The 27,952-nt window shown below is 41.5% G+C and overlaps 2 protein-coding genes and 1 long non-coding RNA gene across 4 annotated transcripts; all 3 read right to left on the bottom strand.

Moving 5' to 3' along the window:
* Positions 1 to 101: 101 nt before the first annotated feature.
* Positions 102 to 4,577, bottom strand: LOC108119825 (uncharacterized). The gene is made up of 4 exons (XM_017233214.3): positions 4,279 to 4,577; positions 852 to 4,222; positions 673 to 797; positions 102 to 608 (listed from the first exon to the last, which is right to left on the bottom strand). The coding sequence occupies exons 1-4, from the start codon at positions 4,355 to 4,357 to the stop codon at positions 440 to 442; spliced, it is 3,744 nt and encodes a 1,247-aa protein (XP_017088703.2). The 5' UTR covers positions 4,358 to 4,577; the 3' UTR covers positions 102 to 439.
* Positions 4,578 to 14,900: 10,323 nt separating this feature from the next.
* Lk6 (Lk6 kinase) lies at positions 14,901 to 27,549 on the bottom strand. 2 transcript variants are annotated; one of them, XM_017233139.3, is made up of 7 exons: positions 26,576 to 27,549; positions 20,407 to 20,586; positions 19,831 to 20,342; positions 19,531 to 19,753; positions 19,257 to 19,464; positions 17,569 to 19,192; positions 14,901 to 17,501 (listed from the first exon to the last, which is right to left on the bottom strand). In XM_017233139.3, exons 1-7 carry the CDS (start codon positions 26,742 to 26,744, stop codon positions 16,947 to 16,949), a joined length of 3,471 nt encoding a protein of 1,156 aa, XP_017088628.2. In that variant the 5' UTR covers positions 26,745 to 27,549; the 3' UTR covers positions 14,901 to 16,946. The 2 variants fall into 2 exon arrangements, with proteins under 2 accessions (XP_017088628.2, XP_017088629.2); XM_017233140.3 differs by lacking the exon at positions 26,576 to 27,549 and adding an exon at positions 23,376 to 23,915.
* Positions 21,052 to 22,269, bottom strand: LOC138926701 (uncharacterized). The gene is made up of 3 exons (XR_011443312.1): positions 21,760 to 22,269; positions 21,542 to 21,701; positions 21,052 to 21,424 (listed from the first exon to the last, which is right to left on the bottom strand). It is a non-coding gene; the product is annotated as an uncharacterized lncRNA (long non-coding RNA).
* Positions 27,550 to 27,952: the final 403 nt, after the last annotated feature.

Raw genomic sequence — 27,952 nt, 5'->3', positions numbered from 1 at the left:
AATGCCTTGGCCGATTAGAAACATGGCTTCGCGTCCTGTTTTATCGTCGAGTCCTATTTGTGTGACAAATTAAAAGTGTAACAAGCATGGGCTGGAATAAATATGAGTCTCGCCCATGATGGGAATTCTATTCTATAACAATATATGCATTTATGAAATTCTTATCACAAGAATTTTGTTTCACAAGACGTGGACAATTTGTACATATGAATAGGAAATAATTTGCCGAATCACTTATGATACTTATGAATTAGAAATTGAGCCAAACAGACGTAGCTTTTGATATTTTTCATCGCAACTACGCAACCGTAGTTGCGTGCTGTGGTGGGTTAAATATTTTAAAGTTTGTTCCTATGGTTATAAGATTAATTGTCCTTTCGATGCCAGCCGCGACTACCTCCTTCCAGGAGGCTTACATAAAGATTCCATGCACACAGTGTCATAAGGCGGCGCTGCTGGCGGCGTCTGTGACACCGCTAGCACTGGAGGCCAGTGCATCATTGGCCATATGGGTTTCGATGTCGACGCGACAAATTGGGCAGTGCTTGTTGGTGACCAGCCACTGGTCCACACAGTCGGTATGGAACAAATGCATGCAAGGCAGGCGCCTAGAGTGGATCAAAGTATTCCAATTAGTTTAGGATTAGTTTCTGTCCATAAAGTCTAAATTACCGGACGTCGTTCTCAATTTCAAAAAGGGTCAAGCAGATGGCGCACTTCTCGGCATCCTCGTCGGTTTCACTTGGCCGGCGCACACGTCTATATTTATGAGGCAGAGTATTCCGCTCGATGGTTTCCTAATACAAAAATATAAATAGAATGAGTGGAACCTAACAGCCTGTATGACTTACCAAGGTGGCTCCGCGATTCGGTCTTGGTGGTCCAATAAGTATACGAGATCCTAGGGATAAGGGGGTGGCCAGACCAATCTCTAGATGCAATGGAGAGTAGTGGTGATGGAACATATGATGGTGAATTGCACGCTGCCGCCGCAAAAGGTGGGAAGGCGGTGGGGACGTCTGCGCTTGTGTTGGAATCCTTAGCATGGGTGGTGCTCCCGTGGACCCAGCGGATCCGGCTAGACTAATGGAACTTCCCTGCGACTGCGTTTGTACCGGGGGAGCGGCTGATCCGGCAACTCCGGCATCATAAGGCGGATAATAGGCCGGATCTAGACTGGAAACCGGACCACTTCTTGCGTGCACGCAGTTGCAGATGCTGTGCATGTATCCATTTCGCAGGCTGCTAGTTAGTAGTGGCGCATTCGAGGAGAGATCAATGGGAGTGGGGGTCATATGTCGCCTGTGCAGCTCTTGGATGCTCTGTTGTCTGTACCACAGGTTTTGATGCACTGGATACGGCGGCGCCGGGGTCAACGAGGTAGCCACAAGGGCGCTTGCCCTGTGCGGCGGGTGTATGTGAGCATGCATTTGGTTCTGGGGCGCCTGGTGGCCCTGATGAGGCTGCGGCTGGTAGTGCTGCCTGTTACTATACGCCGCTTCTGATCGTCGTACACTAAATGGTGGCGACCCGCAATAGGGAATGGTACTTCGGCCCGAGTACATCTCCAGGAGAGGTGGGGGGGACACAGCGGCTCCTAATGTAACAGACGAAACTATGCCCGGCGGCGGATTTATAGCAGTTCGCTGCTGGTGCTGCTGCTGATGTTGTACAAGCGGATGTGGCGGCGATGGATTTCCCACCGGGACGCTTTCCATCCCAGCTGCCACTCCCCTTCCGGCATCACTGTGAGTCCTTGATAAGAGATCGCTGAAAGATTGCGCCTGTGCTGCTGCAGCTGCGCCTGCAACAGCTGCCGCATTGATGGCTCCGCTCAATGAGCTTCGACTGCTTCCGCCTTGGCTCTGGTAATGGAGATTTGGGTGCGGATGAGGATGGGCATGTGTGGAGGGCAAGGGTTGGAGAGTGGGAGCGTACACAGCCTCCATGACAGTAGGCAGTGGCGTTATTGCATAGTGGGGAACGTAGTACGGCTGGTAGCGGTGGTACACATTCGCCGGACTACTCCGTCTCCGGCGGGCTGCCTGGGAAGACGTAGACCCAGTGGAGCTGCTTGCCGTGGAAGCAACTGTGCCAGAGGCCATACTCTCGGGCGGAGCAAGAGGGGCCGAAACCGGAGCTGGAACATGACCGGGAGCAGGTGGCGTGCCAAGCAGCCACATGGAAGGCTGCTCACTGATGGGCTGGAAGTAGCGCTGCGGATCCATGCTGGAGCAGCGTGGCGGCGGATAGTAATGTCTGGAGTTGTGATCCAGCAATTGGTCCAGTTCATAGCTGTAGTTGTGGTCCGTGATGGCTGGCCTATTGGCAAGAGCGCCACTGTAGAAAGCAAACGCAGACGTGCCATCTTCACCCGCCTCCGTTCGGCGATCCGATCTACGGGGATAGGGAAGTGGGTAAGCGTAATTAAATATTGGTCGCCTTTCATCGCGGGCATCCAACGCACTCCGTTCCTGGTCTCTGTCACGGACCGCCAAAGTATCTTCTTCCCTTTGGATTTCTCTTAGAATTATGTCACTAATTGCAACTCCCCGTCCCCTATCTCTTCCACTTTCACTGCCACGCACATCCTGGGTTTGCCGCACCGTTTCCTCGCGTTGCGGCCTCTCATTGGCTAAGCCACCATCGTCATCCGAGGTCAGATCGATGGAGAGAATCGGCTCGCGTGTGGAGTGCACGAAGACAACATCATCATCATCTTCGTTGGAGTCGGAAGACCAATCATCCAGTTGTAAATCGGGAGCAGTCAGCACAGCATCTCTCCGGTTTGAATTCGTGTTGGAGCTGCTAGGATTGCCACGCTTGCCCGACGATGTTGAAGGCTGATTGTTCAGCTCTCCGGAAGACTGACGCTCCCGTGGTCTGCCCACATACGTTATTACACATGATCCATTGGCGGATTGCTCCAAATGCCGAGTAGAATTGCTGCTTCCCAGCTCGGCAAAGGTGCGGTGTCTGCTTCTCCCCGGCTGAAAAGCATTGAAATTTGTAGGAGATAGTTTGGTTGAGGAAGTGGGCGGCGACTCCCTGTTGTCCCGGTTGTCCAGACGCGGCAGCTTTCTCGGAGGTCCCGATTCGTCTGTGGGGCGAGTTTGACTCCAAAAAGCACCTGAGTTTTCATATTCACTTTCAATAAATACACGACTAGCTTGCTGTTGTGGCTGCTCTTCGTCCAGTTGCTCCTGTTCCGTCGAAGTCGTCGAAGGCGATGCCGTGTTCTGGCGCATTCGAGAGCCATAGTCCACGCTGCATGTTGTGTGGGTGGCCGTCGAGCAGGAAGCAGCTGGTCTGTACGTGCTATCCGGTCTACGACTATTAAAGTAGGTGTGATCCGTGTGATCGTCTGTCTGGTTTTCTCTCCTACCATGGCCACGTATTACAGTAACCGCAGGTTTCGCCTGGGCGGCAGAGTTATGCATCCTTAGGTCCCAGCCATCGTCGCTGCTCTCGTTATCCGGCTCCAAAACCCTGGCACGTCGGTATGATAATCGATCTACCTGTTGTCTTCTCGCTTGGGCACTCGTACTGGGTGTTGCGTCAAGTTCCACTCCTGATCCTCCACCGCCACCCGAGGAGGAGTTCGAAGAAGCGTCATTCGAACGGTTCAGCTTCTTTTTATGCGCCTGCACAGCCGATGTAGTGGTAGTGGTATTGGTGGTACGCGTATTGGCGAACTGACCGTGCTCCGTATCCGAGGCACTGGAGGTAACGTCATCAAAGCTATTGCTCAGCTGCAGAGAACTGGAGGGTTGTTCGTACACCACCGCAGTGGCATCCATGGCATGCTCCTCCATAGCGGCCGCGGGCCATGTTCCGTTAATGGAGACCACCACGTCATCGGCAGCATCGTTACCCTCGTGTTGCAAATTAAGGGGTTCAGTCTTCTTCTGTTCCGCTTGGCGGCTTCTGGAAGTGGCAGTTGATGAAGAGGGCAGTTCCACAAACTGAGGAGACGAATCCTGCGGCTGGCTTTGAGTGGAGTCAACAAAGTGACATCGACAGAGATTAGTTGCTAAGCTGCACTTATCGCATCGAACTGGTGGCGTAGGCTCATATCCCGAGGAAATGGAAACGTCACGACGCGGTGCCACCAATGCGGTGAAAGACGACGGTGGTGGAGATGTAGACTGAGGCTCCGGCGCCGCCATATAAGGATTAAACAGCATGTAGCCATCAGGTAGCATCATAAACTGCGGGGAATCTGCAATAGAACCGGAAAGGATTAGCTATTCAGTAACAAATTACGGGTCATCTTACGGGTCTCTCCAGCGGTGGGGCTTGAAAACGACATAGTGACCCGTGGGTGGTGGCGCAACTCCTCCTGGTCGTTCTCCATACTCGCCAAGATCTCTGATCTCCAGAGTCTTCAGTTCAGTGCACAGGGGCAACGTCAACGGCAAAGAAACGGCAAAAAATTACGGTGTTACGGCGCACATAGGCCAAAGTGTTCTGAAAATATGTACACATATGTATATACAAAAATGTATGAATTATAGATCTGTGGCAAAGTCGAAACGACTGAGCTGATTGCTGTGTGCCCCGGGGCTTCCCTAAAAAAACAAAGAGCCAAACTGTTTTGAAATAGGCAACTACATTGTCAATAAACGTGTTCATTTAGACCTTAATCTTTATTTAAAATATTAATAAACAATATTAAATAATAAATCAACATTTAAGATACAAAAGCTCGCAAAAATGTAAAAAAAAAAACAGAAAAATGTTGACTTTTTTTATATCACGAATTTCCTGTAGGGGCCTTCGTTTTCAACAAGTTTGCAATCCACTCTCCTTTCTCAAATAGTAGAAAAAAAGAAATATTTACATACAGCCTTTAACGACCCACCTGCTGCGGTGGCCTTACAAAACTTTTATTTGCTGCAAAAAACTTATTAATTTCTAGACAACGCAATAGGGATGTCAGTGTCTTATCGATAAGTTTCATATCGATAGTTAACTAAACTAACTTATTATAAAAGAGTTAAACAAAGTATTTTTAAAGTATTATTACTGTATAATGATTACAGTAAATGATTATAAGGTAAATGAATGATAATGATTCAAGCCAACATTATGTTTTTGGTTTAGACTGTAAACAAAAACACAGCTGTTTGGTAAGGGGTAAAACTAAACAGCTGTTTTAGTGATAACAAAACTGTGAATAAACAAAGTCTATCCGATAAGATCCAACAGTTATTTATTAAACTTGTAAGCTTAAAATTCGGTTAATATAGTAGATTACAAAACCCCACACATACAAGAAAATGGTGATATGTAATAAAACAACAAAGTTGCAATAATTAAACAACAGAAATGCGATTTGCTTTCGTACTCCTTCAATGGGTACTTTTTTTCAGGTTCAAAGTTTTAAATCTAAAGTGTACTTTTATAATATGAACTGTGAAACTTTGACTTTTTTGCTGAAACGTAACGAACTATCGATGTCATTAAGAAAGCTTAGCGATAATATCGAAAATTATTTCAAAATGTCTTAGAGGCAACACTGGCAATTCAAAACCTGTTATCAATTAAAAATTTTATAAACTTTAGGATATTGTAATAAAATTTTGTAGCCTCACAAAATAAAAACCAAAATAATGGAATCCTGGTGAAAATTATGGCCTTTAATTTGCAACGTTGACCAAGTTAAGATCATCGGGTGGCTAAAATGCGAGATTTTGAAACACTATTTAGTAAATATTTCAGCCATTTCGTATCGGTTTCGAAAAAGGAATACCATTTACGAATCAGGGAACCTAGTAGCTTCGAGCTTCATCAAAAAATTAAAAAAACCAAGAACTTAAATTTTGGGTCAAATTTTGGCCAAAATCATGATGTTACCGCTTTGAAAAATTTCGAAAATTGGGTCAGATTTTCGTTGGCTAGGTTTTGATTGAAAATGATAGTTCTCGAAGATCTAAGATCGGAAAGGTATGACATTCGCCAATCGCATTATTATTGACAAAAATATAGCATTTTGCCTAAAAAAAATCCAAGGACACCATGTTGACCAAGTTAAGATCATCGGGTGGCTAAAATGCGAGATTTTGAAACACTATTTAGTAAATATTTCAGCCATTTCATATCGGTTTCGAAAAAGGAATACCATTTACGAATCAGGGAACCTAGTAGCTTCGAGCTTCATTAAAATATTTAAAAAACCAAGAACTTAAATTTTGGGTCGAATTTTGGCCAAAATCATGATGTTACCTCTTTGAAAAATTTCGAAAATTGGGTCAGATTTTCGTTGGCTAGGTTTTGATTGAAAATGATAGTTCTCGAAGATCTAAGATCGGGAAGGTATGACATTCGCCAATCGCATTATTATTGACAAAAATATAGCATTTTGCCTAAAAAAAAACCAAGGACACCATGTTGACCAAGTTAAGATCATCGGGTGGCTAAAATGCGAGATTTTGAAACACTATTTAGTAAATATTTCAGCCATTTCGTATCGGTTTCGAACAAGGAATACCATTTACGAATCAGGGAACCTAGTAGCTTCGAGCTTCATCAAAATATTTAAAAAACCAAGAACTTAAATTTTGGGTCGAATTTTGGCCAAAATCATGATGTTACCCCTTTGAAAAATTTCGAAAATTGGGTCAGATTTTCGTTGGCTAGGTTTTGATTGAAAATGATAGTTCTCGAAGATCTAAGATCGGAAATGTATGACATTCGCCAATCGCATTGTTATTGACAAAAATATAGCATTTTCCCTAAAAAAAATCCAAGGACACCATGTTGACCAAGTCAAGATCATCGGGTGGCTAAAATGCGAGATTTTGAAACACTATTTAGTAAATATTTCAGCCATTTCGTATCGGTTTCGAAAAAGGAATACCATTTACGAATCAGGGAACCTAGTAGCTTCGAGCTTCATCAAAAAATTAAAAAAACCAAGAACTTAAATTTTGGGTCGAATTTTGGCCAAAATCATGATGTTACCCCTTTGAAAAATTTCGAAAATTGGGTCAGATTTTCGTTGGCTAGGTTTTGATTGAAAATGATAGTTCTCGAAGATCTAAGATCGGAAAGGTATGACATTCGCCAATCGCATTATTATTGACAAAAATATAGCATTTTCCCTAAAAAAAATCCAAGGACAACATGTTGACCAAGTCAAGATCATCGGGTGGCTAAAATGCGAGATTTTGAAACACTATTTAGTAAATATTTCAGCCATTTCATATCGGTTTCGAAAAAGGAATACCATTTACGAATCAGGGAACCTAGTAGCTTCGAGCTTCATCAAAATATTAAAAAAACCAAGAACTTAAATTTTGGGTCGAATTTTGGCCAAAATCATGATGTTACCCCTTTGAAAAATTTCGAAAATTGGGTCAGATTTTCGTCGGCTAGGTTTTGATTGAAAATGATAGTTCTCGAAGATCTAAGATCGGAAAGGTATGACATTCGCCAATAGCATTATTATTGACAAAAATATAGCATTTTGCCTAAAAAAAATCCAAGGACACCATGTTGACCAAGTTAAGATCATCGGGTGGCTAAAATGCGAGATTTTGAAACACTATTTAGTAATTATTTCAGCCATTTCGTATCGGTTTCGAAAAAGGAATACCATTTACGAATCAGGGAACCTAGTAGCTTCGAGCTTCATCAAAATATTTAAAAAACCAAGAACTTAAATTTTGGGTCGAATTTTGGCCAAAATCATGATGTTACCCCTTTGAAAAATTTCGAAAATTGGGTCAGATTTTCGTCGGCTAGGTTTTGATTGAAAATGATAGTTCTCAAAGATCTAAGATCGGAAAGGTATGACATTCGCCAATCGCATTATTATTGACAAAAATATAGCATTTTCCCTAAAAAAAAATCCAAGGACACCATGTTGACCAAGTTAAGATCATCGAATGGCTAAAATGCGAGATTTTGAAACACTATTTAGTAAATATTTCAGCCATTTCGTATCGGTTTCGAAAAAGGAATACCATTTACGAATCAGGGAACCTAGTAGCTTCGAGCTTCATCAAAATATTAAAAAAACCAAGAACTTAAATTTTGGGTCGAATTTTGGCCAAAATCATGATGTTACCCCTTTGAAAAATTTCGAAAATTGGGTCAGATTTTCGTCGGCTAGGTTTTCATTGAAAATGATAGTTCTCGAAGATCTAAGATCGGAAAGGTATGACATTCGCCAATCGCATTATTATTGACAAACATATAGCATTTTGCCTAAAAAAAATCCAAGGACACCATGTTGACCAAGTTAAGATCATCGGGTGGCTAAAATGCGAGATTTTGAAACACTATTTAGTAAATATTTCAGCCATTTCATATCGGTTTCGAAAAAGGAATACCATTTACGAATCAGGAAACCTAGTAGCTTCGAGCTTCATCAAAATATTTAAAAAACCAAGAACTTAAATTTTGGGTCGAATTTTGGCCAAAATCATGATGTTACCCCTTTGAAAAATTTCGAAAATTGGGTCAGATTTTCGTTGGCTAGGTTTTGATTGAAAATGATAGTTCTCGAAGATCTAAGATCGGAAAGGTATGACATTCGCCAATAGCATTATTATTGACAAAAATATAGCATTTTCCCTAAAAAAAAATCCAAGGACACCATGTTGACCAAGTTAAGATCATCGGGTGGCTAAAATGCGAGATTTTGAAACACTATTTAGTAAATATTCCAGCCATTTCATATCGGTTTCGAAAAAGGAATACCATTTACGAATCAGGAAACCTAGTAGCTTCGAGCTTCATCAAAATATTTAAAAAACCAAGAACTTAAATTTTGGGTCGAATTTTGGCCAAAATCATGATGTTACCCCTTTGAAAAATTTCGAAAATTGGGTCAGATTTTCGTCGGCTAGGTTTTGATTGAAAATGGTAGTTCTCGAAGATCTAAGATCGGAAAGGCATGACATTCGCCAATCGCATTATTATTGACAAAAATATAGCATTTTGCCTAAAAAAAATCCAAGGACACCATGTTGACCAAGTCAAGATCATCGGGTGGCTAAAATGCGAGATTTTGAAACACTATTTAGTAAATATTTCAGCCATTTCGTATCGGTTTCGAAAAAGGAATACCATTTACGAATCAGGGAACCTAGTAGCTTCGAGCTTCATCAAAATATTAAAAAAACCAAGAACTTAAATTTTGGGTCGAATTTTGGCCAAAATCATGATGTTACCCCTTTGAAAAATTTCGAAAATTGGGTCAGATTTTCGTCGGCTAGGTTTTGATTGAAAATGATAGTTCTCGAAGATCTAAGATCGGAAAGGTATGACATTCGCCAATAGCATTATTATTGACAAAAATATAGCATTTTCCCTAAAAAAAATCCAAGGACACCATGTTGACCAAGTTAAGATCATCGGGTGGCTAAAATGCGAGATTTTGAAACACTATTTAGTAAATATTTCAGCCATTTCGTATCGGTTTCGAAAAAGGAATACCATTTACGAATCAGGGAACCTAGTAGCTTCGAGCTTCATCAAAATATTTAAAAAACCAAGAACTTAAATTTTGGGTCGAATTTTGGCCAAAATCATGATGTTACCCCTTTGAAAAATTTCGAAAATTGGGTCAGATTTTCGTCGGCTAGGTTTTCATTGAAAATGATAGTTCTCGAAGATCTAAGATCGGAAAGGTATGACATTCGCCAATCGCATTATTATTGACAAACATATAGCATTTTGCCTAAAAAAAATCCAAGGACACCATGTTGACCAAGTTAAGATCATCGGGTGGCTAAAATGCGAGATTTTGAAACACTATTTAGTAAATATTTCAGCCATTTCATATCGGTTTCGAAAAAGGAATACCATTTACGAATCAGGGAACCTAGTAGCTTCGAGCTTCATCAAAATATTTAAAAAACCAAGAACTTAAATTTTGGGTCGAATTTTGGCCAAAATCATGATGTTACCCCTTTGAAAAATTTCGAAAATTGGGTCAGATTTTCGTCGGCTAGGTTTTGATTGAAAATGATAGTTCTCAAAGATCTAAGATCGGAAAGGTATGACATTCGCCAATCGCATTATTATTGACAAAAATATAGCATTTTCCCTAAAAAAAAATCCAAGGACACCATGTTGACCAAGTTAAGATCATCGAATGGCTAAAATGCGAGATTTTGAAACACTATTTAGTAAATATTTCAGCCATTTCGTATCGGTTTCGAAAAAGGAATACCATTTACGAATCAGGGAACCTAGTAGCTTCGAGCTTCATCAAAATATTTAAAAAACCAAGAACTTAAATTTTGGGTCGAATTTTGGCCAAAATCATGATGTTACCCCTTTGAAAAATTTCGAAAATTGGGTCAGATTTTCGTCGGCTAGGTTTTGATTGAAAATGATAGTTCTCGAAGATCTAAGATCGGAAAGGTATGACATTCGCCAATCGCATTATTATAGACAAACATATAGCATTTTGCCTAAAAAAAATCCAAGGACACCATGTTGACCAAGTTAAGATCATCGGGTGGCTAAAATGCGAGATTTTGAAACACTATTTAGTAAATATTTCAGCCATTTCATATCGGTTTCGAAAAAGGAATACCATTTACGAATCAGGAAACCTAGTAGCTTCGAGCTTCATCAAAATATTTAAAAAACCAAGAACTTAAATTTTGGGTCGAATTTTGGCCAAAATCATGATGTTACCCCTTTGAAAAATTTCGAAAATTGGGTCAGATTTTCGTTGGCTAGGTTTTGATTGAAAATGATAGTTCTCGAAGATCTAAGATCGGAAAGGTATGACATTCGCCAATCGCATTATTATTGACAAAAATATAGCATTTTGCCTAAAAAAAATCCAAGGACACCATGTTGACCAAGTCAAGATCATCGGGTGGCTAAAATGCGAGATTTTGAAACACTATTTAGTAAATATTTCAGCCATTTCGTATCGGTTTCGAAAAAGGAATACCATTTACGAATCAGGGAACCTAGTAGCTTCGAGCTTCATCAAAATATTTAAAAAACCAAGAACTTAAATTTTGGGTCGAATTTTGGCCAAAATCATGATGTTACCCCTTTGAAAAATTTCGAAAATTGGGTCAGATTTTCGTTGGCTAGGTTTTGATTGAAAATGATAGTTCTCGAAGATCTAAGATCGGAAAGGTATGACATTCGCCAATCGCATTATTATTGACAAAAATATAGCATTTTCCCTAAAAAAAATCCAAGGACACCATGTTGACCAAGTTAAGATCATCGGGTGGCTAAAATGCGAGATTTTGAAACACTATTTAGTAAATATTTCAGCCATTTCATATCGGTTTCGAAAAAGGAATACCATTTACGAATCAGGGAACCTAGTAGCTTCGAGCTTCATCAAAATATTAAAAAAACCAAGAACTTAAATTTTGGGTCGAATTTTGGCCAAAATCATGATGTTACCCCTTTGAAAAATTTCGAAAATTGGGTCAGATTTTCGTCGGCTAGGTTTTGATTGAAAATGATAGTTCTCGAAGATCTAAGATCGGAAAGGTATGACATTCGCCAATAGCATTATTATTGACAAAAATATAGCATTTTCCCTAAAAAAAAATCCAAGGACACCATGTTGACCAAGTTAAGATCATCGAATGGCTAAAATGCGAGATTTTGAAACACTATTTAGTAAATATTTCAGCCATTTCGTATCGGTTTCGAAAAAGGAATACCATTTACGAATCAGGGAACCTAGTAGCTTCGAGCTTCATCAAAATATTTAAAAAACCAAGAACTTAAATTTTGGGTCGAATTTTGGCCAAAATCATGATGTTACCCCTTTGAAAAATTTCGAAAATTGGGTCAGATTTTCGTCGGCTAGGTTTTGATTGAAAATGATAGTTCTCGAAGATCTAAGATCGGAAAGGTATGACATTCGCCAATCGCATTATTATAGACAAACATATAGCATTTTGCCTAAAAAAAATCCAAGGACACCATGTTGACCAAGTTAAGATCATCGGGTGGCTAAAATGCGAGATTTTGAAACACTATTTAGTAAATATTTCAGCCATTTCATATCGGTTTCGAAAAAGGAATACCATTTACGAATCAGGAAACCTAGTAGCTTCGAGCTTCATCAAAATATTTAAAAAACCAAGAACTTAAATTTTGGGTCGAATTTTGGCCAAAATCATGATGTTACCCCTTTGAAAAATTTCGAAAATTGGGTCAGATTTTCGTCGGCTAGGTTTTGATTGAAAATGATAGTTCTCGAAGATCTAAGATCGGAAAGGTATGACATTCGCCAATCGCATTATTATTGACAAAAATATAGCATTTTCCCTAAAAAAAATCCAAGGACACCATGTTGACCAAGTTAAGATCATCGGGCGGCTAAAATGCGAGATTTTGAAACACTATTTAGTAAATATTTCAGCCATTTCGTATCGGTTTCGAAAAAGGAATACCATTTACGAATCAGGAAACCTAGTAGCTTCGAGCTTCATCAAAATATTTAAAAAACCAAGAACTTAAATTTTGGGTCGAATTTTGGCCAAAATCATGATGTTACCCCTTTGAAAAATTTCGAAAATTGGGTCAGATTTTCGTTGGCTAGGTTTTGATTGAAAATGATAGTTCTCGAAGATCTAAGATCGGAAAGGTATGACATTCGCCAATAGCATTATTATTGACAAAAATATAGCATTTTGCCTAAAAAAAATCCAAGGACACCATGTTGACCAAGTTAAGATCATCGGGCGGCTAAAATGCGAGATTTTGAAACACTATTTAGTAAATATTTCAGCCATTTCGTATCGGTTTCGAAAAAGGAATACCATTTACGAATCAGGGAACCTTGTAGCTTCGAGCTTCATCAAAATATTTAAAAAACCAAGAACTTAAATTTTGGGTCAAATTTTGGCCAAAATCATGATGTTACCCCTTTGAAAAATTTCGAAAATTGGGTCAGATTTTCGTCGGCTAGGTTTTGATTGAAAATGGTAGTTCTCGAAGATCTAAGATCGGAAAGGCATGACATTCGCCAATCGCATTATTATTGACAAAAATATAGCATTTTGCCTAAAAAAAATCCAAGGACACCATGTTGACCAAGTTAAGATCATCGGGTGGCTAAAATGCGAGATTTTGAAACACTATTTAGTAAATATTTCAGCCATTTCATATCGGTTTCGAAAAAGGAATACCATTTACGAATCAGGAAACCTAGTAGCTTCGAGCTTCATCAAAATATTTAAAAAACCAAGAACTTAAATTTTGGGTCGAATTTTGGCCAAAATCATGATGTTACCCCTTTGAAAAATTTCGAAAATTGGGTCAGATTTTCGTTGGCTAGGTTTTGATTGAAAATGATAGTTCTCGAAGATCTAAGATCGGCATAAAAAATCCAAGGACACCATGTTGACCAAGTTAAGATCATCGGGTGGCTAAAATGCGAGATTTTGAAACACTATTTAGTAAATATTTCAGCCATTTCGTATCAGTTTCGAAAAAGGAATACCATTTACGAATCAGGGAACATAGTAGCTTCGAGCTTCATTAAAATATTTAAAAAACCAAGAACTTAAATTTTGGGTCGAATTTTAGCCAAAATCATGATGTTACCCCTTTGAAAAATTTCGAAAATTGGGTCAGATTTTCGTTGGCTAGGTTTTGATTGAAAAGGATAGTTCTCGAAGATCTAAGATCGGGAAGGTATGACATTCGCCAATCGCATTATTATTGACAAAAATATAGCATTTTCCCTAAGGACCAATTTAAGGACCAAGTTAAGATCATCGGGTGGCTAAAATGCGAGATTTTGAAACACGTCCTTGTCGGCTAAAATCATGATGTTACCCCTTTGAAAAATTTCGAAAATTGGGTCAGATTTTCGTTGGCTAGGTTTTGATTGAAAATGATAGTTCTCGAAGATCTAAATATTTACCTATTTAGGTAAATATTTCAGCCATTTCGTATCGGTTTCGAAAAAGGAATACCATTTACGAGTCAGGGAACCTAGTAGCTTCGACCTTCATCAAAATATGGTAAAAACCAAGAATTTCAATTGTGGGTCGAATTTTGGCTGAAATCATGATGTGATTTTTGAAAAATTTCATGATGTTACCCCTTTGAAAGATTTCGATAATTGGGTCAGCATTTTAGTTGGTTTTGATTGAAAATGATAGTTCTCGACGACCTAAGATCGGAAAGGTTCAGCTTTTGGCGATAGGTTAATTATGAGGGCTGTTATGATCGTATCCTTGAAATAATTTGATATGGTGATACTGATATAAAATATAAAAACTAAATAACAATTCTGTTCAAATATAAGGGATTTTATTAAGAATAAAATCAACTCCTGCAAAGAAATATTTGCTTCTTACAACAAAAACTAAAACAAGAAAAAATCCACTTGTCATTTAATAAATCCCCCAGCATAAAAGTAATCCGAAAAAATGCAAAGAGACTCAAACTGCTATTATGCTTGGGGGAAAAAGTTCAAATTTTTCTGTCACAGCGTTAAACAAAGGAATATTTCCTTGTCGCAGAATACTGAAGATTATAACAGGGACCACGCCTACAGTATTTTCCACAAGGTGCAAGACATGCGGGTGATGGTCCTCACGATGGGCAGGAGTAGGCTTCACACATTACCGGCGTTCTATATCGATGGCGAAGGACAATTTCGTCGCAATGGAAATCTCATCTATGAATACTACAATCAAATTGCTTGTGCCAGAAAGGTTGAGTATGTAAGAAGTTTAATATCGGAATGTATGGGGTCGCCCTATAATGAGACGCCTGAGATTACGGTTTTCCATTTCGCCCGATCGAAAGCTCCCATTTCTGTATGTAGTGGAGATATAATGATTGGAATAAACTGGGTGATTTTCTTAATAAGCTTACTTCTTTTTTTGTGCTGCCTTAAATAAATTATATACTATATGTTAAAGACAAACACAGGATTTAACATTTTATGTATTTTGCATTTTTATTGAGTTTTCATGTATAAAACAATATCTACTCTTTTATTGCGGGTTTTTTTCTTGAATTTTTCTCTTGGCTTGTTTTTTTTTTTCTTTACTTTTGTATAGCAATAATTTTAAAACAAATTGTTTTCATACAAACATTCAATTGATGTTATCGATCTGTTATCTGTTTATCAATCGTTTGTATCGATCCCCATCGATTTCTCGTTGGTGTTCTCCCGATAGACTCCCGACTCCCGATAGCAGCGCTGTGCACAGTGTTAACGACTTAAGTTTACCCATTATTGGCTTATCGGACGATTTCTAAACCATATTGAGTGATATCTATTTGAGTGTGTAGTTGTATCATTTTTCGCAGCGCTGCTTATCAATTAATTTCTTAGTTACTTTTTTTTTGTTTCGTTGCGAAACATTCCTCACAGTTTTACAAATAAAAACGAAAGCGATAGTTTTCATTTCAATATTTTTTTGTTTCAGTTTCAATGCAAATTTGATTGCTTCTGTAGGAATAGATTGCATGAATAGTTTAAAATTATTTGGACGCTGTCAATATTATATTTTGTTTTTATAAAATGTTCAATACTTTTCTCAAACACGAATCGATGCTGTTGGCAAAATAATTTTGCATCTTTTCGTGCAGAGATTTCGAACAATTCTTTTTATTATTGCATTCTTCGGTTTTTATTTTAATTATTTTTTAAGTGTTTTGTTTTTTTTGTGTTGTTTTTTTAATGGAAGTTTTTAGTATTAGTTGCTGTATTGGTTGGAAAATATAAAGTATAGGTGTGGATGAGCTTTGACATTGGTTTCGTGGGACGTAAACAAAGACTACGGAAAATGTTCCTTCTCTGGCGGCCTTAACAATAGTTTCAAGTGGTTGTTGTTGATGGCACAGCGTCATTTGATAGATAGATAGATTTTCTTCAGGTGCAGTTACATTTACATTTTATATCACAATTTTTTAAATATTATAAGTATATGTATTTAACAAAATTGGGTTCGTTTGTTGTTGTTGTCGGCCTTTCATTTACGCCCAGTCCCTGTAGTTGGGCCACCAACAATGTCAAGTTTATTTAGCTTTAGCTTCGCCCAGTGTAGTGTGGAAAGTGTAGTATAATGCATAGGACTTGTATTGGGGGATTGGGGCTTAAAAGATACATCTTCAATAGTGTTTCTGTAAGGCTAGTTTTAAGAAACCCAAGTGTGCACAACCAGATCTTATCCACATGGAGATTTCTTAGAAATCGCTTTACCAGAATGAGCTGTGTGTGTGTGTGGAGTGTTTTTTGCGAGCCACTCGTAATTTTGGACATTTTAAACATAATTATCAACTGAACTTAACTCGTTCCTTCCGGGTGTTTCTTATAACAATTTAGTTATGAGAAATAAAAACATACTATACAAATTTTAACAATTTCCTTGTACATTTTGGTTTTTGGATACGCGGTGCCATGATTTTGAATCAAAGTTAGTTTTTTTTTTGGAAAAGTACTTAGGATTTCACCAAAACGAAATGAATCTATATATTGGTTAATGCATCTCTTGATCTCAAACACTTTTCGTATTCGTTTTTATTTTTCATAATAAAAAATTATAGTGCAATATAAATTACAATTTTTCGAATCTTTTTTATAAAAAAAGGTATTTGTTTTTGTTTTTTTTGTTGTTTTATCTCGAACGACTGTTTGGCTTGCTTCAAAACAGCGTAGACAACTGCCACCCCTCTCTGGATCTATCTGTCGGCTCTATCTTTTCCTCCTCACATCTTACATTTTTAAAAAAAATATCCTTTTCTTGTATAAACATTGTTTTTTTTTGTGGTTTTTTGTTTTTGTTTTTTGTTAACTCTGTTTTGCAATTGCGGAATTAATAGAATTGTTGTGTAATTGGTTTTCGTTCGTTTTTCGAATGAAATGTTGCGGGCCGAAGTGTGGCACCCAAAAGAATCTTAGAACTGGAAAGTTGTTTTGAAGAATGTGCGTGAAAAACAGAGTTCCGCCCCAAGATGGACTGACCGACCCACTAACCACTGGCAGTGGCCGGTTCACAGTACTCGGACAGATCGTTGCCCCTCTGCTGCTGTAGACGTCGCTGGAGCAGCACGCTCTCGCTGGGCGGCGAAAGGCCGATCCGCATGTCCGGCAGCTCTTCCATTAGCTGCGAGGCCTGCAAATGGGCGAAGCGACCGCTACCGATCCTCGGCTGCTGCTGGGCCCGCTGGACCATGGAGCGAGGCTGAGAGGCTTGCTGCTGCTGCGACGACTGGTTGCCTCCGTAGCTCCTAGCGTAGACGCAATCCTGACGCCAGTTGCGGACGGTCGACTGCTCGTCGGATGGCGGAGATCCACCGCTGCCACTGCCGCTACCACTGCTGCTGCCAGCGCTGTTATGCCGTTGTGGTGCTGCCTGCACCGGTGGCTGCATCAATGGCGGGGGAGCCACCTTGTAACCAGCGGCCCCGCCGCTGTGCGAGAAGCTGCCCAGATAGTTGCGTTGTTGGTTGCCGTAGTGACCGCCGCCACCTCCAGTGCTGAAGGGTGGGCGGTACTTCCGATAGCCAGCCGCTGGTTGCTGCTCCTGGAGTTACATAAATAGAAACCTTATAACCTGTTGGCTTTGAGGAAAATCAATGCAAAGTACAAACCTGGGAGTGGTGCGTGCGGTAACGCCAATTCTCCGGTTGCTGCTGCTGCCTGGGGCCTTGAGCCGGCACTATATACCGCTGGTGGTGCTGCTGGCGCTGCTTGCGGGTGTAGGCATTGGCGATCGAAGGCCCTCCCGGCTGCTTGCGTTGCTCCCCAACCTCCTCGTCGTAGTCGTCGTCTTCATCGATATCGGCATCCTCGTCGTTCTGATATGCATCGAGAGCAAAGTAAACATTACGGGTGGGCTTCGCCTGGATGGGAGCATCCACCGTTGCCGCCTTGCCAAAAGTCGTTCGCATTGTTGTACCCTCAGCCGCAGACGCAGCCATTGCATTCGGTCTGATCCCATTCGAATCATCTTCTAGGTTATCGGTTGGTGGGCATGGTATTTCTGTAGCTTCACGTGCTACTGCAATTTCCTCTGCTTCTTTATCTGCTTCTGGCACTGCCGCTGAGTTGACAACAATATTTGCAGTCTCATAAATTTCAGGTAGCTTTTCATTTAAATCACTAATACTATCCAATAGTTTAACATCATCATCATCATCATAATCAGAATCATTATCATTTGCATCGCCAGTTTGCCAGTTGTTAATGTGTGTCGTAGTTGTAGTAGTAACTGGTGTCTGCTGCTGGTTATTTTCGGTGATGGTAGTAGCACTAATATCACTTGATGGTCCTTGCCTCATAGCCCCATCAACATTATCCTGCTCCTTCTTTCTCTCCTTCTCGGGTGTAGTCTCCTTCTCGTCCTCCTCCTCCTGCGCATCTTTGCGCATTGTGGTGAGTTTCTCCTCCTCTTCCATATTATCCATAATAAGCTGCTCCTTTCCTCCATACTCACCGTGGTTAACTTCCTCCAATTTAAGATTGTCGGCTGGTAGTAGTTGCTTCGACTTTTCGTCGCCCTTCTCCTTCTCGTTCTCCTCCGGCTCGTTCTCCCCCTCATCTTCCTCGGCTATGATGTCGTCGACGCGCTGCTGCTGCTCATACAGATAGTCATCGCCCTCGTCCTCGTCCAATTCGCGCCAATAATGCTTATAGTGCTGATAGTCCTCGCTCTCTCCATCCTCGTCCATGTCATCGACTTCGCCCTCGCTAACGCTCACCCTCCTGTAGCGATCCTCCTCCATTGCCTCCCGCTGCTTCTGCAACTCCCTCTGCTGCTGGTAGTGCTTCGTCGACCTGGCCCACTCGTCGTCCTCGTCATCGATCCGGCCAAAGGCCTCCAGAGCCTCGTCATCGTCGTCCTCTTCGTGCACGTTAAGCGTCTTGAAGCCCCCGCTGCTCGGATAAATAGCGGATGCGTTACGCGAAGCCCCATTCCTCGAGGATTGACGGCTGTTGGCCCGCTGGCCGTGCATCGAGGACATCCGACCGCCGTAGCTGGAAAGCGAGGCAGCTGCTGGATTGCGCTGGGAGCGATTACGGGTGTAGTGGGCCGGCGGCTTGGGATTGTAGTTTTCATCGCTGTAGGCATCGATGTAGGCCTGCGACGGCTGATAGATATTCGGGCGCTCCTTCATGTAGTCGTAGCGCATCGAGAAATGCTGCAACACCACACGCTTCACGGCCATTGCTGACTCGGCGAACTTCGAGATTTCCCTAGCCGACTGGTGATTGCTTCAAATTCCAATTTAGATACATTACTACTACTTCAGGAGGAGACTAATTCAGGATGGCTTACCGTCGGATGTTGGCTGGTGTTTGGAGAGCCTTATGGCGTCCAGATTGCTTCACCGGTGGCTCGTGCTCGCACATGCGAATCCACTTGTGGTTCAAAACAGCCTCGGCACTGAGCCGACTCGAGGCCTTCTTCACGAGCAGATGACAAATCAGATCCTTGGCCTCATCACTGACATCGTGCCACTCGGCCTCGGGAAAAGTGAAGTGTCCTATAAAGTGGAGCGATATTTTTGTCACAGAAGCTCATAAATAAAAGATTAGATGGATATACAAACCTTCTTGAATGGACTCGAAGAGCAGCTCCTGGCACGTGCGACAGTTCTCACCGCGATTCCAGCCGCAATCTTCTCCACAATTGCCGGAGAACGGCGGATAGCCACAAAGCAAAATGTAAGCGATGACACCCAGGGACCACAAGTCGCATCGCTTGTCATAGTAATGGGCCTCACCCACAAACAGGTCAACTACTTCGGGTGCCATGAACTCGGCGCTGCCGACCTAGACACAAAGAACAGACAATTTTTCATTATGTTCCCAGTTCCAGATCGAAAGACAGCCAAGGATCAGCGACTTACTGGAGTGAGTAGTTGGGGAGTGGCGGCCGGCGACGAGATGTCTGTGGTGAACTTGATGCCCGAGCCCAGGTCAAAGTCGCAAATCTTGATCGGGCACAGGGAGTCGGTCTTGACGCACAGAATGTTCTCCGGCTTGAGATCACGATGGGCAATGCCCTTCTTGTGGAGGAAATCCAGTCCAGACGCGATCTCCTTGATGATCTGCGAGGCCTCGTGCTCCGAGAAGCAGATATGCTCCTGGATCCTCGTCAGCAATGGACCCCCGTTGATCTTCTCGAACACCAGATAGAACTTCTCGTCGTCCTCGAAGAACTCGATCAATTGCAGAATTCCGGGATGGCCCTGACAGTGATGGAATGTCTCCACTTCGCGAAAGACACGGGCGCGGGCATGCCCCGGTATTTTATCGATCACTTTCACGGCATACTCCAAATCCGTGTAGATGTTGACACACGTTTGGACCGAGGCATAGGCCCCCTCACCCAGAATCTCGCCAGTCAGCTTGTACAGCTCTAAAAAGATAGGGAGATCAGTTTATAAAGGAACGTGTCTATAATGCCGGTGGTGCAGACTCACCCTGGAACGTTGAGGAATGGAGCGAGGAACTGATGCGTTTCTTGCGCCGTTTTTTCTGCATCTCCTCCTTGTGGCGGTTGAGTTCCGCCTGCCGTTCCATCTCGGTCATGTTGGGCGCTTCGCTTGACTCGTTGCCCGACACATCCTCGCTGCTGTAGCGGGTCAGTTCATTTTGGCCGTCTGTAAAGTTCAGAAAATTCGGAATAAGATTAGGAATAAGTCATAATAGTCTAGAGTTCATAGATCAGGCCACCAACCATGGTTGGCTTGCCTCATTTGCATGGCTATTTCCTCTATAAAAATAATAAGAACTGCGTAGAAAGCAATCGGGTGTCGTAAACAACAAGTCGGCACAAGTGTGCATAAATATGTAAAAATAAATAAGTCGTCGCTGGCAGGCATCTATAGGGAACTTCTTTATGGGATTATACAGAGCTAGGGTTGGAGCTAAACAGGCCCCAGTTCTTCAGGGAGAATAGGCGGGTGAAGGTGGCTATTTTTAAAGCCCACTGCAGTTGTGGAGATATCTATCCAGAGATCTCGTCACTCTACTATACTTGTAATCAGTCTGGGAGGCTTTATTGGATTGTAATTGAGAGGAGTCAACTACAGTGGATATTAGCTATAAGAAGAACTACAGATATATTTCAAATTTAAGCTTAAAAAAGAAGATTAATCTATATTCTATATAAAGTATATTAAAAATAGAAATATCTTGCTTCGTTTATCAAGTTGTTTGTGGCCTGTCGAGTGCTCTACTTATTAAAAAAACCACCACTAGTAGTTCTTATCGAGGCAGCAAGTCGTTGCCCTGATGAATCCAATTATGGGATGCGATGGAAATTTTTTGCGATCCATATAGAAGTATTCCCCGCCTGGCGCTTCTGCGGTCTAAATTTAAAATTGGCCTATTTTTTGTTGACTTTTAACTGTTATCAATTGCGTAAATAAATGCCACAAAGAACATTTATGACATTTCGTTAATGACTTTATCTGAAGGCCTCGCTGACCAAACATTCTGCGCATTTAATTCACCGAAATTTTTTTGCGAATCATTTGGGAATTGATGGATGGATGGGGAGTGTGAGCTAAAAACACATACATATATTTTAATATAAATTGCATAAGTAATTACCGCAGTTGCGCTGCATTTTGATAGACTTAGTCTAGTCTAGAAACACATAACAAATCAGACGATCCCTGCAGATGAAAAGTCGATAGGGCAATGACGACAATGCACACACCAGCGGAATCAAGTATGGAAATAGCCCTTGTCTATTTCATCAGCTTGGCTGCTACAGAATTTAACAATTATTATATGTATGAACGAACACTTGTGTAAAAACAGCTCACACAAACGAAATAAACTGCGAAATGTTGTTTTTCTTCGCCAGCCTGCCAGCCGGCCGGCTTTTCTGGCGTCATCTAGTTTGGTGTGTTGGAATAGGTCTGACGATCGGCGATGAAAACTGCGTCTTATTTTTAAATATTTCCATTAAACAAATGGGAAAATAAGACACAAAAAATAACTATAACTATCTCTATAATAGAGTATCTTTTGAAAATTTTATGGTTTCAAGATAGTCAAGAATTTAATCCCCAATTCAATGCCAAAATAATTAAAAAAATGTATTATGTTTGAAGGTCTTAAAAAACAAACATTTCATAAAATTTCAAAAAAGTAGCTCGACAGGTGCCAGAGAAAAAAAAACAAATCAACAGTTAGGCTGATAAGGCGAAACTGAGAGCAAAACAAGAATCGAAAGAGTCTAGAGTGGACCTTGAGAAATTTCGGCTAAGCACTGCCATAATCATAATCATAATCGAATTCTCCGCAATGCCATAATAAGCAATCGAAATTGGTCTAGGTAGGAAACGCGAATAGCAAAAAGAGAAAAAAAAAAAGGTGACCACGATTAGCAAATAAACAAAAGCCCGATAAGCAAAGCCAACTACGCAGAATGGCAAACCACCAAAAGCAAAAGGTTTGACTTTGTGGGTTGTATTTTAATAAAATTTAAAACGCAAAGAAAAGTGGACGAAGGAGAAGAAACAACATGCGGTCGCACATGAGGAGCTTTTAGTAAATAGAGAGCCGGAACAAGAGACAGCAAGTGGCGAGAGTGGGGGTATCGGGCGGAAGGCAGATAACGTATATCTCTGGCTCTCCCAGTATTACTTCATGCCATAGTGAAAGTATGACTATGGGGGGGATCATTAAATAAAATCGCCATTCTTTGCTCTACAAACAAGTCAATTGTGACGTCACAAATTTGCAAATATTAAGGGATACAAAAATGATATAGTAGTTTTGTTAAGATTCTTTTTTTTAATATTTCAAGACTGAGATAAAAAAAAACTTATCCACAACTATTACCACCAGAAAGGTCTGGAATGTGGTGGTCGGGTGGTTCTCCTGCCCACTCTTACTCATCTCTCCTCTCTTAGCGACACCTTCCATCATTGCCAGCATGAATTCACGGGCAGACCCCCATACACTCACACACAGCCATCATGCCATGTGAACGCGTGTGTTTGTGTTGTAAAGAAGAAGAAAATTATTGCGCAGCAAATGTAAAGGCAAAAATTTTATGAAAATGGCGAGCCAGGCCAAAAGAAATGCTTAAATACATAATGAAATAAATTATAAACTGCCAACCCATCGGATGGAATTTATCTCTCAGGTTTGTGGGCGCAAGGCCGAGTGGGAAGTCGGAGTAATAAGCTTGTAATAGCCAATAAAATGTAATAACATTAGCTCGTTGCAGATAGCGGAAAATAGCCCCAACAAAAACAATAACAATAACAAAATGCAAAAACCGGCATGTCGAAACGTTTCCCCCAGACAGATGCTGCTGCCGCTGCGCTGCCTCTGCCGCTGCTTGCACACCTTTGCAGCAAAAGCTTGAGATAGTATTTGTCAAATTTCTCACATGTACATGTAAGGGGCCTGTTGTTTTTGTATTTACCCAACATGTTTGCTGCTTCTATTGTTGTTTTCTGGCTCTGCTGCTTTTGCTGCTGCTGTTCGCCTTTTAATCGCAACGCAATTTGTCTAAGCAACGCCCGTTGCCCGTTCTGCTGCTTCTAGGCGGCACGTTTTTGCAATGCGTAGATAAAACTGCTCCCCCGTCCGTCGATATTAGTTCTCGGCTATTTGTATTTGAGGGCTCTAATTATAACCCTATTCCGGATGGATTTGTACGTTAGCACATCTTTAGCATTCATAGAATAGATTGATTTAGTGCACCACTCGCATAACAGTACTCCGCACTAAAGAGAACGAACAACAACTATGAATGGGGGGAACACGGAAAATTTTCGGTTTGAATGGCCGGCCGGCTCGTTGGAACTGGGATCGGCGCGGCTGTATTGAGTGTGTACCGGCGGCGAGACTGTTGTGGAAAATTCGGGTGTGCGGCAAAAAAAAAACCAATTGACCGAAATAGTGAATTTTAAAAGAAATGGGGAAAAAAACACGGACAAATCTTTGCGGACCTTCGTCGCGCGGCGCCTACGAGGAAAGAATCAAAATCAAACACGCGCCAGCCGTCGAACGGGCCAAAAAACTAACGACGTGCGAGAGCACGCTCTCGGGCGGTTGAGAGAGCGGGTGGAGCACTGAGAGCGGCCAACGAGAGCGAGAGTGCCGGGACTGGGGGCTTGTGACAAACTTGCAGATACAGTGGTGTTCAACATAATAGTTTTCACTTCAAAGAAAGAATTATTATAAGATGTAAAGGGGATTATGGCTGACTTACACAATAGTAAACAATTTCTAACACACAAATAGGTATTTAATTTATCCTAGCGCCATAACTTCAAGTGCAATAACAACCTGCTCCTCAATTAAAATCAAAATTAAATGCTGCCCGGAAGAGAAAAACTTCTGGTTGCAAAAATCCGGTTTGGAATATAATGCGATGTTTATTCATCGATACCGATTCGAGCTGTCGTCCGTTCGCTGGAAATTAAACAAAGCCGCAGAATATCAATAAACAACTTTATTACTGCAGATCGAGTTCTTGGACTTCGATATGTACTATTTTTTTCTAGTTAACAGTGAATCGAAGAATCGGGACCATCTATTCCCGATACCGATACCTGTGAGTGATAACAAGGTGGCAAAAAAGCCCACGCACACAAAACAAATGGCAGAACAGAACGGCTGAAGAGAGAGAGAGAAGGAGCCAAGATAAAGCCACACCAGTGATTGGGAACAGAACCAGTTTTCTGGCAAGAGAGGTGGCTTTGTGGTTGTGACTGCCGCAAGCAAAACAAAAACAGCAACAGGAAAAATAATAACAAAGCGACAAGCCGAGCAGCCAAACAGCAGAAGGTGGCCCCACGAACCATAGAATGAGAGAGAACAGTCGAAAAGACCGGTGCAAAAGAGAGCTTCAGCTTTCCATGATGCAATGTTGGCTCTCAAACTCTCGTTATATTATTTCATAAATATTCAAATTTCCAGTGTAATAATATTAATTTATTAAATTTAAAATAATAACTAAGGTTGAAGGGGGAGAACAACAACGCACCAACCTTACTGTTTTCATGGCTTCTGGCAGTGTGCGTTCGTGACGGCAAATCGCACGTAGGCCGTAGTTGTGGGGGGCGGGGGAGACAGAGTAGGAGTGAGTGGGACAGAAAGCTAGACTCCCCAACACCAGCGCATCGTGGAAGGTGGTGTGATGTGAGCAAGCTCTGTTAAAAAGCAAACAAGTGGAAAGGGCAAGAAGCAAAAACAAAAACTACACTCAAGACTTGGCTCTCGAGAATTGTTTTCGTTTCGCACAAGTAAACAACAACATATGTACGCCTGCAGACTTTTTTTTATCGCAGCAGCACGGCATTGCCAAAGCTAAAAAATCCATTTCTCTCGCAGGGCTCTGACAAGACAGTGTGGGGGTTTCGGAAATGAGAGACATCGAAAAGATGGCCCAGAGACGAACGAATGAGAAGCTGCACGTAGGCCCCAACTGTCCTCCAAATAGGCCAGATAGAATAGGAAACTTCGTGATAATTGTTGGGGGGAAACAACATGTCCAGCTATCGGCCCGTAATCAATAGACATTTTTTTTCACTTAACTGATTAAGTGAGGAAATGGAGATACAGACATACACATTTCCATACAGGTATGGTATATCTGTTCAATCCTTTTTTTTTTATTAGTAACTGTAATCCTCTCCAGACGACAAAAAAAAAACTCAATGGGGGCATGTGTGTGGGAGGCCGCTCTCATCGCTGCCTGCGCTTTCGCATGCTCGTTCGTTCGTTTGTTCAATGCTTGAACGGCTGCGTTTATTCGGCCGTTTGCTTTGGGCTCTGCGTTCTATTTTAGGCTGCAACACACGTCACCAAGTGCAATAAACGTCATGAAGGTTATGTGCTAGCTGCAGCTTTGGAAGTTTGTTCACATTTCGTCCGAGTCCGATGCATTTTGAACGAGACTGGCGCTCAATCGATCTCATGACTCATTTTCCATTTCCATTAATTGCCTGCACACGCTCGATACGACGACACAGATACTTTTGCTGTCTCCCTTTCTCTTTGTTTCCTACCCGCTGGCAGCTGTTGATCCCCCTACCGCTCCCTAACCACACCTGAGAACCTGTGGTGTTAACAAAGGAGGGGTAACTGCTTGGAATAAACCAACAATATTTCCAACAAATGAACGTGATATAAAGTAGATATTTGCTCAACTAAACGCCCATCTGTCAACAATAACAATAGAATCAAGTTTCCGTACATGGATCAGGTAGTGAGCTGTCCTAATACCTAATATCTTCAAGATATTTAATTATAGAACGATGAATAAGTGATTTTGGAATACCCTATAAAGTGGAGCACATTCATTACACTCGCATGATGCAATATGTGATTCTCTTGGAAGAACAACAAAGCAACTGTAAACACCCCATTGCGGGGGCAGGAGATTAGCCATTAGCTGCCGCCAACCAGCAGACAACATGCACGTTCTCGAATGTTTTGCTGTGACGTCAAAAGAAAAGACTGGTATTTGGTACGACTGTGACCCAGTATTAGCCGGATTGATTAGCACTACCACTCTAACTGGTTGGCTGGGGCAGAGGGAAGTCATGATACTAGCCATTCTTATAAATATTGTTTTTTAAACAAGTTTCTCTAACTAGTGGGTTAATTGCTCACCTGACTGACTCTGCCTGCAGCTGTTATCCGTGTTGCTGCAGGAAACGCCACTGCCGCTGCCGCTGCCCATGCCGCTGTCGCCTGAACTTCTGGGGATGCTATTGTTGTTGTTGCCGCCTGAATTAATCGCGGCAGCCATGCTGGGCATCTGCTCCTCCAGCTCGACCATGGTGTGGCTGTTGTTGTTGGACGCGATTAGACGGAGAGAGCAACTGGAAAGGGTTTAGTTTTGAGTTTTCAGTGTGTTTCGGTTACGCCGCGGCCAGCTGCAATGCGTAGTGCAACAAATGAGAGTCACCCTCTCACGCTCTCGCTCGCTCTCTCTCTATCTTTTTTCAGCTCATTCAAAATGGTGGCCGCCTATGGGATGTTTTTTCCTTTTTTTTTTCTTTAATCCAATTGCCAAGAAATGCGGCTGCTGTAGTTGATGTAAATTGATTCGATTCTAGGCTCTGCGTCGGTCGGTCTGCGATTTCGTTGGTCAAGTTTGGTGGTTGAGTCGTCGTTGATGTCGCTGCTGCTGGTTGTTGCTACTGTTGATTTCTCTCATCACACATATAGGCACAGGCGAAGAAACAAACGCAAAATTGGATTTATTCCTATTCCTCCGATTTAGGTTGCCTGACTCGGTTTTATTTTTTTGCGCTTGTTTTTTGCGTTTCACCTTTCCTTTGTGGGCTTGGCTGTGTGATAGTTTTAGTTGCTGAGCTGTGGTAGTAGTAGTGCTGGTGCTGGTGCAGGGTAATTCTATTTTTTTTCTGTTGCAAATTGCTGTAGGAAGTGGCTGGTGGTTTAGTGGATTGGATTGGTCGTTGTTAAAATTTCCTCTGCTGATTACAACACAAAAAAAATCGCTGAAATAGCGGACAAAAGCCGTTTTCTTTGCGTATTTCGCTTTAAGTTTCTCTCCCAGCTACCGATCCATTTTCAACGCTTCGAAGATGATTCCGACGAATGACGAAGGTCCCACAAACATCGTCGTAGTCGCTGGGTCGCTCCTCTTCTTATCGCACAGAGTTGCATTTCGGCCGAGTTGCCAGATTGTTGCTAGCTTTAATGTATTTTAGCGGTTTTACTGCCAACTTTTCTTGGATCTATGTTTTTGTAATAAATAAGCTTAATTCAGAAAAAATTAAATGGGATAAAATACCTATTATTCTATCCTAAGCCGTCAGGACATCTAGTACGAACTAAATGAATACTATTTCAAAAGAAAATTGTATTAAGCTTACATCAAAATCCTTTCAAAAAAATTTAAATACCTACATGAAAAATAAATGAATTAATTAAATACTTGCGTTAAAGTTCTGTTTGGCTGAATATGACTAAGAACAAAATATGAAGAATTTAAATCCTTTATCGGTTGTCCGTTCACAA

Source organism: Drosophila bipectinata, chromosome 3R (assembly GCF_030179905.1).
Source record: "Drosophila bipectinata strain 14024-0381.07 chromosome 3R, DbipHiC1v2, whole genome shotgun sequence".
NCBI lineage: Eukaryota > Metazoa > Arthropoda > Insecta > Diptera > Drosophilidae > Drosophila > Drosophila bipectinata.
This window is presented reverse-complemented; position numbering and strand designations above follow the sequence as displayed.

Coding starts and splice junctions, on each gene's coding strand:
- Lk6 (XM_017233139.3), bottom strand. CDS start 26,744: ATGGTCGAGCTGGAGGAGCAGATGCCCAGCATGGCTGCCGCGATTAAT. Junction 20,587..26,575: donor CTGCAGGCAGAGTCAGTCAG/GTGAGCAATTAA, acceptor TGAACTTTACAG/ACGGCCAAAATGAACTGACC. Junction 19,193..19,256: donor ACACCAGCCAACATCCGACG/GTAAGCCATCCT, acceptor TGGAATTTGAAG/CAATCACCAGTCGGCTAGGG.
- LOC108119825 (XM_017233214.3), bottom strand. CDS start 4,357: ATGGAGAACGACCAGGAGGAGTTGCGCCACCACCCACGGGTCACTATG. Junction 4,223..4,278: donor CCCCACCGCTGGAGAGACCC/GTAAGATGACCC, acceptor GTTCTATTGCAG/ATTCCCCGCAGTTTATGATG. Junction 798..851: donor CGAATCGCGGAGCCACCTTG/GTAAGTCATACA, acceptor TTTTTGTATTAG/GAAACCATCGAGCGGAATAC.